Source organism: Lissotriton helveticus, chromosome 1_1, assembly GCF_964261635.1.
Source record: "Lissotriton helveticus chromosome 1_1, aLisHel1.1, whole genome shotgun sequence".
NCBI classification, from domain to species: Eukaryota; Metazoa; Chordata; class Amphibia; order Caudata; family Salamandridae; genus Lissotriton; species Lissotriton helveticus.
The window spans coordinates 844,973,110-844,986,530 of record NC_136057.1 but is presented as its reverse complement, the minus strand read 5'-3'; the positions used below and the strand labels follow the sequence as shown (position 1 = coordinate 844,986,530).

The 13,421-nt window shown below is 44.4% G+C and overlaps 1 protein-coding gene across 1 annotated transcript in view; it reads right to left on the bottom strand.

Annotated features, from left to right (window-relative positions):
* HCFC2 (host cell factor C2) overlaps positions 1 to 13,421 on the bottom strand; it is a 168,422-nt gene that overhangs the window by 125,065 nt on the left and 29,936 nt on the right. The window contains exon 4 of the mRNA XM_078674976.1: positions 12,513 to 12,721. Coding sequence (XP_078531102.1) covers positions 12,513 to 12,721 — 209 coding nt within the window. The remainder of the gene's footprint in view (positions 1 to 12,512; positions 12,722 to 13,421) is intronic.

Genomic DNA, 13,421 nt, shown 5'->3' with positions numbered 1-13,421 from the left:
ACTAGGTGTGTTACATTATTTGACAGAACAAAAAGATAGAGTTATTTGTTAGGACAAAGTGTGTACATTTATTTGTCATGAGCAGGCAGGCAATTTTATTTGCCAGGAGCAGGTGTGTAACATAATTTGCCAGGAAAAGGTAGGCACAATGATTTGCTAGGAGTAGGTGCATATTATTTTCGAAAACTGTGTAAAGCTTTTTTCCTGTGAACATGTGGCTTGCCAGATCAGCATTTGAAATGGAAGGGGAAGAGATCTTGGCACCAGTTTGCTAGAGACTGGTGCTCAGATCAAATTCTAAGACATTCGAGTCACCACAGGGATCCGGTGAAGCTGGAGGGGGACATACTGAAGATACAGAGCTATCCGCTAAGACAAGTCCTTGCCTGGGGATGCTCATCCCTGTGGTTAGTCGTCAGGGAGTACCTGTAGCCTGAAGTTCATGACATGGAAAGTGAGGGCTGCAAGGCAGGTACAGAACCCTGTCTGGATGTGTGTTTAGAATAGTCAGAAGGAAATAACTCAGGCACTAATATAGCTCAGTGAGTTATGCTCCTGTTGTAGAGTTTACAAGTAAAAGCAGATTACAGGTCTTGTTTTAGCAGATTTATCTCAGGTTATCATTGTTTCATTCCGGATTAAAGAAAATACAATTGAATCTTGTTAGTACAGTCTCTAGATACAAGTTTAACAGGGTACAATTTCACTATTCCTACACTGGGCACAGTTTAAGAATTCATCCCTTGATCGGAGGTTTCCGGGAATTATGAAAAATCAGAACTAACACTCTTCACCTATCAGGAAAAATGCATTTTTTACTTAAAGGCAACATTTTGACATAATTATTTGGAAGATTAAGGGTGACCTGTTACAATAGGATAGCCTTACTGTTAGCTGAAAAATCAGATTAAAGTACACATTGAAATCCAGGACAAGGTCACAGTATCTCTAAAGAAGGCTATCTAAATGTATCTGGGACATGCGGAAGACATGGCTCTTCTACAGATAGATTTGGAAGGCCACCAAAAGTGCAGGAAGATGTGTGGCAGCACGGATGGTGTATCTCAGAGCTGCCAATTCAGTCCTCAAATTTCTCAAGAAACTGAAAACCTGGGTTTTCCACTAGGCCCTTGTGAGAGCCGGAACAGTCTCTTTTCCCCAGTGCCTTGATATATTTTCCGGGTTAGATGAGCACTATACAAATTAACATAACATAACATTTAACATATCATATAACATAACGCTTGACATGGCATAATATACATTATATAAAAAGTTACTTACCTTTGGTAGTGATATACCAATAAATACACAATGTTCTTGCAGACTCATCACCTTATGAGTCTTCTTCTAAGCTGCTGACTAGTCTGCAAAATTATTTTCTAGCAATAAATGTTCATCCAGTGCCACCATTGTCGATGCATGCAGAAAGGAACCGAGAGAGGAACGAGAACAACAAATATGATATATAAAATATTTGCATACTTTGTACTTGTATCAGCCATGGCACTACTAACTCATCAGCGGACAAGAGGAAGGGGGGGAAGTGAGGAATTTGGAGGAAGATTATGTACTCACCAGAATTATCAATACTGAAGGTAAGGATAAGTTACTTACCTGTAATCCTAGTTCTCTTCCAGGGGTATCCTCATCAAAGTCATAAGCACATGAATATTCCCGCCTATGTGCAGGACCCAGGAAACACATCACATATATGTGAAAACCATATCTGTAGCTCTATATATATACATATATATATAAAACACACAATGCGGCCTCCCATAGACATGCTGAGAAATGTTGCAATGACTTTTCATGCACACAAACATATTCCAATAAAGCAGGGAGAAAGAAAGTCTTTGAAGACTGCTTTAATATACAGCAGAAAACACAATCCTGCAAGGAATAATGAAAAAACATTGCCAGTACATAGGCTGCATTTTAGAAACATTAGTGTAGAAAGCTGAAAAGCTAACTCACATAAACACTCAGATAAACTGGCACCGTGCGTTTAAGGCAGCCATGACCCCTAGCCTCCCATCATGCCTCAGGGGTGACAGTTAGGTCAGTTGTTCTTTGCGCATAACCGCAGACCATTTTACAAAGAGTTATATGTATCATGTTCACTTGCCCGGGGAGGAGGATGGGTTGCTTATGACTTTGATGAGGATACCCCTGGAAGAGAACTAGGATTACAGGTAAGTAACGTATCCTTCTCTTCCAGGGGATCCTCATCAATAGTCATAAGCACATGAATAGAATAGCAAGCCCATCCCCTCATCCTGCGGGCATGTAAACATAGTACGATCAAGATACATAACAGCCATAAGGCCTACACAGACTCCAATAGGTTAGCATTGAAACAAATTCCTCAAGGAGGCCTGGCCCACTTGGGTATCTGCCCTGGAGTCTGAATTCAGACAGTAATGCCTGGTAAACGTATGTACCGACTTCCAAGTTGCAGCCTGGCAAATCTCGGCCGTCGGTACACTATGCAGAAATGCAACCGTAGCAGCCTTGCCCCTGGTAGAGTGAGCTTTAGGGGAGGCAAACAGAGGCTTATTTGCTATTTGGTAGGCCAACTTTATGCAATAGACTATCCATCTTGAAATGGATCTTTTAGAAGCTGGGAAGCCTGTTCTAACAGAGCTATAGTTTACAAACAATTGATCAGCTTTTCTAATGGATTTCGTTGCATCCAAATAGAACTTGAGAACCCTCTTGAGGTCTAGCGAATGAAGAGACATTTCTGCTGGTGTGGTAGGGTTGGGAAAGAAAGAGGGTAGAGAAATCATCTGATTAACATGAGACTCAGACACAACCTTTGGCAGGAAGGAAGGGTGAGTTTGCATAACCACCCTACTATGGTGGAAAACCGTACAGGGTTCTTTAGAACAGAGTGTTTGTATTTCACTTACTCTGCGTGCTGATGTAATTGCTACTAGAAAAGCTACTTTCCAAGTAAGGTGTTTTAATGTGGCCTTATGAATGGGTTCAAATAGTGGTCCCATCAATTTAGACAAGACTAGATTCAACTCCCAAGGAGGAGAAGGAGGTCGAACAGGAGTATAAACCTTCTTCAACCCTTGTAGGAAGTCCTTGACCACCTGAAGTTGAAAGAAAGAAGGTTGGTTGAGTGATTTACAATATGCTGTGATGGCCGCCTAATGTACTTTTATGGATGAATACTTCAAACCAGATTTGGCCAAGTAGAGTAGATACGGCAAGATTACCTCCTCTTGCCCGTTAACTGGACTCCAACCATTACGGATACACCACAAGTAAAACCTTTTCCACTTGAGAGAGTATGAAGTTCTTGTGGAAGGTCTCTTTGACTCCCTTAAAATGTCCATCCAGCTTTAAGGGAGGTTCAAATGTCAGTACTGCAGGACTTCAGAAGCCATGCTGTCAAGCTGAGCGAGGGAAGGCTGGGGTGCAGAATCTTCCTTCACATTTTGGTGAGAAGTCTCCGATGCGGGCGAACCGAGAGTTGCAACAGGTCCGGATACCACCATTGGCGAGGCCAGTCCAGTGCTAGGAGTATCATCTTCATTCTGGATCGCCGCAGTATGGCCACTACCTTTGGAATGAGAGGGAGGGGTGGAAAGGGGTATGCAAACATCCCTGACCAATCTATCAAACGCGAATTCCCCCTTGTTCCTGGTCGGTAAAACCTGGATGCGAAGGTGTGGCATTTTCTGTTTTGATCCTCTGCAAAGAGATCGATGAAGGGATGACCCCATTGATGAAAAATGTCCGCCACCACTTCGTCGTTGAGCGCCCAGACTTCTTGCTCTTGGAAGTGACGACTGAGGGCGTCTGCTCGCACGTTCTGCTCTACAGGGCAGATGGAATGCTGTGAGCGACAGGTTTCTGGCTAGCAGCCAGTGCCAGATCGCCTGGGATTCGAGAGGCAGAGGGCGAGAGCGTGTTCCACCTTGTTTGTTCAAATAATACATAGTGGTTGTATTGTCCGTTTGTACTAGGATCGATCAGGATTGAACGGACGGCTGAAAAGCCTTGAGGGCTAAATGAACCGCCCGCAGTTCTAGCAAATTGATGTGATATGTCTGTTCTCTGTTGGTCCATCTGCCCTGAGTTAGCAGATGACCCAGATGCGCTCCCCCGCTCTGAAGTGATGCATCCGTGATCAGGGATTGTTCTGGCAGAGGTTGCTGAAAAGTGACTCTCACTAGAAAATTCTGTGGTTGCAGCCACCAAAGAATGGACTTCTTTGGTGCAAGAGAGAGGAGAATGTGGTTGTTCCACTGACCCGAGGATTGATCACATTAGTCATTGAGATCTTGTTGTAATGGTCTCATCCTCAATCTGGCATTGGGTATGAGAAAAATGCACAAGGCCATCGACCCTAGCAGAGAAGCCACCTGTCTTACTGACGGCTGATGAGCCTGAAGGATGGTGTTGCCTTTGTCTCTCATTGATGACAGTCTCTCCTCCAAATGAAACACTTTTCCGAGATCGGTTTTGAGGTTGGCGACCAGATAATGGAGTGATTGAGTCGGTTGAAGGAGCGACTTGTCCAGGTTGACATGCAGTCCTAAGCGCTAAAGGAGATCTTGGCAGATGTGAAGGTGTTCTTGCACCATTTGAGGAGAAGATCCCTTCAACAGCCAGTCGTCCAGATATGGATATACGAACAGGCCGTGGCGATGTAATGCTGCTGCTACAACTTCCATGCATTTGGTGAATACCCTTGGAGCTGATTTTAGGCCGAAGGGTAAGACTTTGAACTACTAGTGTTTTGTTCCCACCATGAATCGCAAGAACTTGCGGTGTCATGCTGTGATTGGGATGTAAACGTACGCATCTTGGAGGTCCACCAAACACATCCAATCGCCTTTCTTTAGATGTGTGAATATTTGTTGGAGCGCCAACATTCAAAACTTTTCCTTTTTGATGGACTTGTTTAGGGAACGTAGATCCAGAATTGGTCTGAACTTGTTTGGTTGATCTTTTTTATGAACAAGGAAGTATTGAGAGTACACTCCCTTTCCTCTCTGTGCATTAGGGATCTCTTCTATTGCTCGCTTTTCGAGAAGGGTCAAAACTTCCTGACACAGGAGGTATATATGTAGATGACGAGATTTCACCGGAGGAATGTCTCTTGGGGACGCACAAAAACGTAGTGTGTGCCCATTTTTTAGTATATTTAGCACCCACTGATCTTTGGTTAAGTTGCGCCACTCTTGAACGTAACTTGAGATACTTCCTCCCACTGGAGTGTGCAACAGTGCTAGAGAAAGCAGACGTTCATTGCTTCCCTGGAGTTTTGTTGCTGAGGAGGACTGCTGTTGATGTCCTCCTCTTCCTCTCGAGGAATGGCGGCCTTGATACTGGGACTTGCCCTGTTTGTTTTGCGACCATTGAGGGGTTTGAACCCTCTGTTGGTAGTTTTTCCGATTGTAGGGCCTGTATCTCTTCCTAAATTCCTTTTTCTTCTCTATGCCCACAGCCTTTAAGCTGTCCAACTCTGCCTTCATCCTCGCCATTTCTTCGTCTGTGTGCGCACCAAACAGTGAAGTGCAAGAAAAAGGGAGATTCAAGATGCGCTGCTGCGTCTCCGGTTTTAACACTGTGAGGCGCAGCCAGGAAGATCGTCGTGAACATATGCCATGTGCATAAGAGTGAGCTGCCAGGGACGCACCATCTGCTGCAGTGCTGATTACCTGGTTTGCCACCAGAGCACCCTCCTGAAGGATTTCAGAGAAGTCCTGTTGATCATCTTTTTGAAGCTTGTCCTTGAAGCGCTCCAGTGAGTCCCATAGTGACCTGTCATAACGACCCAGCAGAGCCGCAGCGTTGGACACTTGTAGAGAAGACGTTTCAGAGCCACAAGCCTTCTGTCCCCAAGAATCTTGTGCTCTACTCTCTTTATCCGGAGGAGCGGAGGAGGAAGATACATCCGGAGGTGGATCTGATCTAAGCAAAAGAGGATCCGATGCCGCTGGCTTATATTTCTTAAGGATCCGAGCGGGAGCTGCTTTAGCCAATGCTGGAGCCAGGAAGAGATCCATTACCGGCTCGATGATACCAGGGACCAAAAGGGAGACATGGCCTAGCTGCAGACCTTTGATGGAGAGTCTCAAAAATGATGGACGTGGTTGTCTGAGGAGCTGACATGGTGATGCCCAGCTTCTGAGCCCCTCTGGTGAGAACATCATGAAAAGTGTTTACATCATCAATAGGCGACACTCTGGAGGGAAGACTATCCGTCAGGGTAGGTGAGTAATCCCTTTTGGATGAATGTGTCGAAGAGGAAGACCAAGATGGTGTACGCCGCCTCTTGGTATGTCCCTGAGATGACCTGCATTCAGGGGATCTGCTTCAGTGTACTCTGGCCCGAGTGGTGGGTGATCTGTCCACTTCCTGCAGAAGACGCTCCAATGGTGATCTGTGCAGGGGACCGGAGTAGTCCGTAGGTCGTTGAGCATGACCTGCGGGCCCTGTCTGCCAATAATGGAGAGGTTGTAGCCATCTAGGAAAGAGATGGATGGAAGGAGATTGCGGTCTCCTTGAAGAACCTCTTGGCGGTGATTTTGTAGGCTGATGCGAGTGAACAGAAGCACTGCGTGATGAAGCAACCGTCTGGGGTGAGCTCCGAATGGAGTGAAAAGACTCTCTGCAGCTTCTGGAGCGCGATCGGCATCTTGATGAGCAATGTGACATCGATGGGGAGTGTCTCGACGTCGACCTGCTCTGTGTCACCATCACTGGTGAGTTCCTAGTGCCTGATCCTCTCCTCGGCATCGATCTCTCAGTTTGCTTCGAATGTCTGGAGCCCATAGAACTTGCCTTCGACTTTGAGTGTGCAGGAGACCTCAACGATGAGCGGGTAGACGGAGAAATTCTTCTCGACATTGATCTTTCCCTCGACGTTGACCGTCTTCTAGAAATCAGTGGAGTCCAGAGTGGGACACTTCTCGTCTTGACGTCGAACGACATTTGGTATATTTCCCTTTTGGTCTCGACATTGAATACCTCGCCGTCGGAGAGGATTGCGCCTTCGATGTCAAAAGCTGCTTGAACGACGACGGAGGCGATGAGTGTCTAGCCTCGGCTGACGAGGCATGTCTCGACATCGACCGTCGCCTGACTGACGTCGATGGAGATGTGTGCTTCGACCCCGATTGCTGTTGACACTGCGACGGCAGAGCCTGTCTCGACGTCGACCGTCGTCTGGTTGACGTCGACGGAGATGTTTGCTTCGACGCCGATCGCTGGTGACCCTGCGATGGCGGAGCCTGTCTCAACGTCGAACGACTCATCGACGGCAACAAAGGAGATCTGCTTCTCGATGCTGGGCGAGCCCACACCAACGGAGAGCGTCTCCTCGACGCCGATCGTCGCTGGGTTGCCGACGGCAGAGGATTCGAAGTACCTGCATTCTTCGATGACGACCAGTGTTCTCTCGGTGGCAAGCCCACCATCGGTGGTGTTCTCGTAGACGTTTTCGTTGTCCATGAAGGGATTTGAGGCACCGAGCACGACGCCGATGGAGAGCATACGGGAATCTTACTTCTAGATGGAGTGGATGATCTCTCTCTCCTCTTCTTCATCGGTGACCTGCCTCTAGAAAGTGATCTTCTCTTCACAGCCAGCCCAAAGAGGCGAAGCCTCTCCCTGTCCTTCAGAGTTCACTTGGACAGCAGCTGGCAAGGCTGGCAGGTTTTAGGATTATGTTCAGAAGGAAGGCATAGAATACATACAGGATGGGAGTCTGATTTAGCCTTCTTCTTGCCACAGGAAGGGCAAGGTTAAAAAAGAGATGGCATTTCTGACTAAAAAGCAATGCTCAACTCCCTAAAAAACAGTAGAGAAACACTCCAACACTAGAAAGATGTTGAAGTAAAATAACAAAAATTAAGTATTTTCTGACAGAAATCTGAAAAAAAGGTAGAGCTGAAGTAACCAGGGTCCTGACAGAAGGAGCCGGAAAGAACAACTGTCCTAACTGTCACCCCTGAGGCATGATGGGAAGCTAGGGGTCATGGCTGCCTTAAAGGAGCAGTGCCAGTTTATCTGAGTGTTTATGTGGGTTAGCTTTTCAGCTTTCTACACTGATGTTTCTACAATGCAGCCTATGTGCTGGAAATGTTTTTTCATTATTACTTGCAGGATTGTGTTTTCTGCTGTATATTAAAGCAGTTTTCAAAGACTTTCTTTCTCCCTGCTTTATTGGAATGTTTATGTACATGAGAAGTCATTGCAACATTGCTAAGCACGTCTATGAGAGGCTGCATTGTGTACATAAATGTTTTTCACATATATGTGATGTGTTTCCGGGGTCCCGCACATAGGCGGGAATATTCCTGTGCTTATGACTTTGATGAGGATCCCCTGGAAGAGAAATATGTTTTACTAATGCTGGACACGTCTTCCCACAGATTTCTCACCTTAAGAATAAGTTCTAAAGCAATAGCACCCTACAAGGTGAGAATTAATAGTTCCAGTCAACCAAGAAGTCATTCAACAGAGCTCAGGCAAAATACAAATTAATGCCAACCTGAGACATCAGACAATATTGCATACCAAAATTATGCAAGCATGACTAAGTAGTGTCCAGCAAAGGGCTGCGGCTGGAGTCTTTTGGGGAGGACCGTGGAGGTAGCCAAGGCCTTCCAGAGGATCTTTATTTGCCTCGTCATAGCAGATCGTGATACAGAGGATTAACCAGTGTGAAATGGTGTATTTGTCCAATGTCTGGAAAATCTAGTCTTGAAGACTCTTAATTGTCCTGGGAGCAGGCACTTTTTTGTGTGGGGGGTGGGCTACAAAATCTACCTTTACAGATGACTTACTGTGGGAGGTAGGAGATCAATCAGCTATCTCCTAGAGGGTCTTAACCAAAAACAACTCTACCTCCTGCTCCAAGATGGCCTTCGGATCCATGGAGACAAAAACAATTGTAGGCTCCAACAAAGATCCACAGAAAGGGGCAGTGTCTTGCGGAATTTGCACTAAGGCCTGACACCTGAAACTATTGGATGAGACATTCGACAGTCACTGTACATATGCTCAAAAATTTCCTAAGTGAAACATACAGAGAGAGCTCCAGACTCAGGTCAATGACATGCAGAAAAACAGAACTGATGCCAGTGTGCCAGCACCTGCCTAATATACTCTGGTGTTGTCATGTATGTTCAGAGGCAGAGTTGCCGATGAAGCCATATGGAGCTTTCTGGCAGCACTGGACGGATACGGCTGGGGGGGCAAAGATATTTCAGACTAGCAGAAACCTGGAAAGAAATTCATAGGTCAGAAAAATGCAGAAAGGTGTATTCCTCAGAGAAATGAGTTATAGATGGTGACAACCCAGCATGAAAAAGGACGACCCCTGCAGCTGTGACTCCCAAAGAGCTGGCAACTATGTCGACTTTCAGCCGTTCCATAATATGTAATTAAACTTCTTGCTGATAGAATCACACTGAACTATAGCTATAAATATGTAGGTATAGAGTGCAATGCCAGGTGGGTCTAGATCCTAAAAGACTTTCCCCAACTGCACTACTAAGGCAGCCCTACCTACCTCCATATCGACCTAAGCCCTTCACACTGGTCAGATCTAGGCACATCCGTTATGGGCAAAATGTATGTTTCAAAAGACTGGCTGACATTGACTGCATCACTTGTCGTAAGGAAACTCCTACCACATCACTGCCTTCTTTATGTGCTGTTACCATCATATCTGGTAAAGGAAGCTGCACATACCAATCACTGTAAAAAAGAACGTATACTGAGAAAATGATAAAGATATGTGATAAACCATCCCCTCAGATCAGGTCTTTTTGACAAACTGCTAATCTCGTGAAAATGTGTTGTGTTTGGAGGTGTTTGAAATAGCTTGGTCAGAAGATCTCGGAGTAGCATTAGAACATAGTGATGTTGAGTCCTAGTCGAGCATGATTAACAAAGAATCAGTTACTTCAAGGAATCAAGGCATACAACATTAGATAATACTAGACCGGTCAACTTCAATCAATTGTTTTCTCGTGTGAGAGGAGGGGGCAGGGGTCTGATTAGGGGCCAATGCCTTGAGTCCATTGTTATAAGTGGTTGTTGGGGGGCTTTTGAGTGGGTAGGGGTGTGGCTCAGTGTTGAGCTCTGCATACGAGTCATATCTATCCCTTCACCCCTCAAAAAAACATAAACAGCTTATGAGGCTGGCTCTGAGTTCTTGGAGAGGTTGCACATCCCTCCCCATTCCCTCACCCTACACGACCAACCTCATTCCACCAATGGTCATAAGATGTGCAGAGCTTCCTCACAAAAGCTGGAAAACCTCTCTGTGCAGGGGTTTCCAGCTCACTTTTTCTCCCATTGTGTCATATTGGCTCTCCACCGAGAGTCCGTGTGAAGGTAGCAGGCATCCCGTGACATGTGGTGGGATTCTGTGAAGTTGGTAGTTCTAGAATACATTTTTGTATTTCTCCATGCAAACTTTCGTGCAAGGGATTCTTTGATGGCAGGAATTTCTGGAGCGGATGTCAGCTCTTGGGCATGATGACACCCAGTATCTGGTGAGTTCATTAAGTCCAAACGTTCGGTACATATGACTTGTTCAGAAATGAACAAACCAGTACAGATTTGCCTGCAAACAATGTTTTATTTGGAGAAGGAATTCCACTCTCTGATCACGTTGCTGTTGAAAACAGTTCACACATGCGGTTCTGTTCTCAATCAGGAAGAGCTGTTACTCACATTATTGAATTTCAAGAGTACTTTTGATCAACAACTTTGGGGAAAGAATTTATCTTAACTGTACACTCTAGAACATAAATGCTGTACATTCTCCTGTTTATACAAAACCACAGATCGTCCATCTGAACTGTTGATAATTTTATTTGTATTGCAAATGATACAAGATAGTGCCCTTGTTCCTGAACCTTGTCTGTAAATATCAGTTATGGACTTGATATTGTGCTACAAGAGGTTACATATCATGACTACACTGTGTTTGTAAATATCAGTTATGGACTTGATATTGTGCTACAAGAGGTTACATATCATGACTACACTGTATTGATAATACCTCCGACTCATGTGGGTGCATATTGGTATGACATACTCCTCTTAAGGCAGTTAACTCTTGGGTGTGAATGGCAGGGAATGGTAAATGGTCTATGTTCCCTGTAAAAGGTCTGTTCAGTCTCCTGAAACTGGGTTCCGTAACATTCATGTCTGGCCTATGCAAGAAGAGTGCCTGTGCAAGGATGTGGTATTTTATAAAATATCTACTTGTCCTAGGGAAATCAAACGTCAGAAATCTACTTTTCCTGTAAAGGGAAAAATCTTGTCGCTTTGCTGACATGCAGTAAAGTGACAAATTGTGCTAGCTTTTATAGTATGTCCCACCAAAAGGTAGCCTATTGTGCAAGGTATAAGGCTTGACCCTAACAAGTTGTTATTTAGACCACCACACACTCTATTGGTGGCATGATTCATTATCTGGTCTCTTCTTATTCCCTAAAACAAAACAGGATGACCTCGACTATGTTCCAAGTAGCACTTTGGATATTCTCCTGCTGGGGTCTTATAATAAAAAATACTTTCTACGGTATCCCTTCATTTGTAGTGTTCTTGGTATTCTAAAACAAGAAAAGGGGGTGTCCACGGAGATAATCCTATTCCCTACATAAAAGTCAACCTGTTTCAGCCCTAAAGTGTAATGACCGTAGTGCCCTGTGCTTTCATCAGTACTGGATGAGCTCTACGCCCTGGAAAAATGTAATTTAGAGATGTCAGTTAACCTGGCACAATTTTGTCAGGAGAACTGTACAATATATAACATAAATAGCATGGAAAGGGTAGACTTTACTTTTCCCCCAGTGACGGCTGGTGCAGGTAAGAGCGGTGGGGTAGGGGGGAGTCGACAGACAACGATGATGAATTTTTGTATGCATATTATTTCCTCCTCATGGCCCACTTTCTTTTCTGTATTGTATGATCCCCATCTTTTACTAATTTGTTGTTGTCATTACACTCTTGGCCTCACTTGTAAAGCGCTCTGATATCCTTCGGGATCTAGTTTACGCTATATAAAACTTAAGAAATAAAAAAATAAAAAAAATAATTACTGGTCTACGGTTTAAAACATTACGGGTTTAATGTTTTAAACTGGTCTAATGTTTAAAACAAACACATAATGAGAACTCACATAGTTCTTTCTTTCACTGTCCCAAGCCAACTCTGAAATCTTTGGGATATTACAATTTTCTCCATCATTTTACCTTAATTGACATAATAATGTGCTTATTGGTTACCTTTTCCATCAATGTGGCGCATTAATGAAAGCTTTTGAGCCTATAAAGAAGGTTCAAGATGTGGCAAGTATTTGATTACAGATTACAATTTGAAACTCACTTTTTGAAAAGCACAAAAAAAGAAACCACAGGAAACAAAATGCAGCATGCACCGAGGAGGGAAGAAACCAGTGAAATATACGACTGAGACAGCAGCCTTTCGCACTGTGTTACTTGCCTGATTGTACCCACCTAGGTCTAGCTCCCAGAGGTCGTCCAGTCGGTGCCCGCACATCCCCCCAAAAATGTACAACTTCGGTTTTCTGGAATCTTTCCTGCAGTAAACAATGGCAGTGTGGGATTCTCGGGGGGAAGGCACTGTTCCCTTGTTTATGGGAATATTCCAGCCCACAACCCCGGACCCAGGTCGCAGATCCAGCTCATAGAAATCATTCAGATACCTAGGTTCAGTCATTTTGAAAAGAAAAAAATTAAAGAGCAAAAGGAAAAGCAAGTTAGTGAAAAACAGTGCAAGGTACCAAAGGTTTGTCACAAAGCATGTTCATATTAGAATACAGAATAGCAAGTAACATCAGATTCAAGGTTAGCTTATCAATAATACTAATGTCTAAAACAATTTAACAATGTGATGAGAGACAGAAGCCATCTTTGTACTTTACACAGAGAAAACATATTCAGTATAAGGAAATTCTACAGATAGGAAACAAATACATAAATTGTTAATGTCTTGAGAGGGAAGCCCCCTCTTACATATAATGCACCTTAGCGCATGCAACACATTTTTCTGACCTATGACACGACTAGTAGCATAGATCACACCTTCACATATCACATAGGTCCTGAGGAAAGCCAGTTTATAGAATAAGGCCTGGCTGAAACATGTAGACCACCCACTGGATGCAGGAGTACCGTAATACTACTCCACCTACATCCAACCCATTGCTTTGATCACTGCCAGAGGCCCAAGCATTAAGGAAAACCTTTAGGAAATGGGACCACTGGACAGTTTTTAACCTTTCACCTTTCAAGTCACCAACACTGCACACTCCGCAACACACCTGCTCTGCTGTAACACAGGCGTTGAAGCACAACCAGGACACATTCGGTGTCATCGAGTGGGCCCGATAATGAAGCATACCA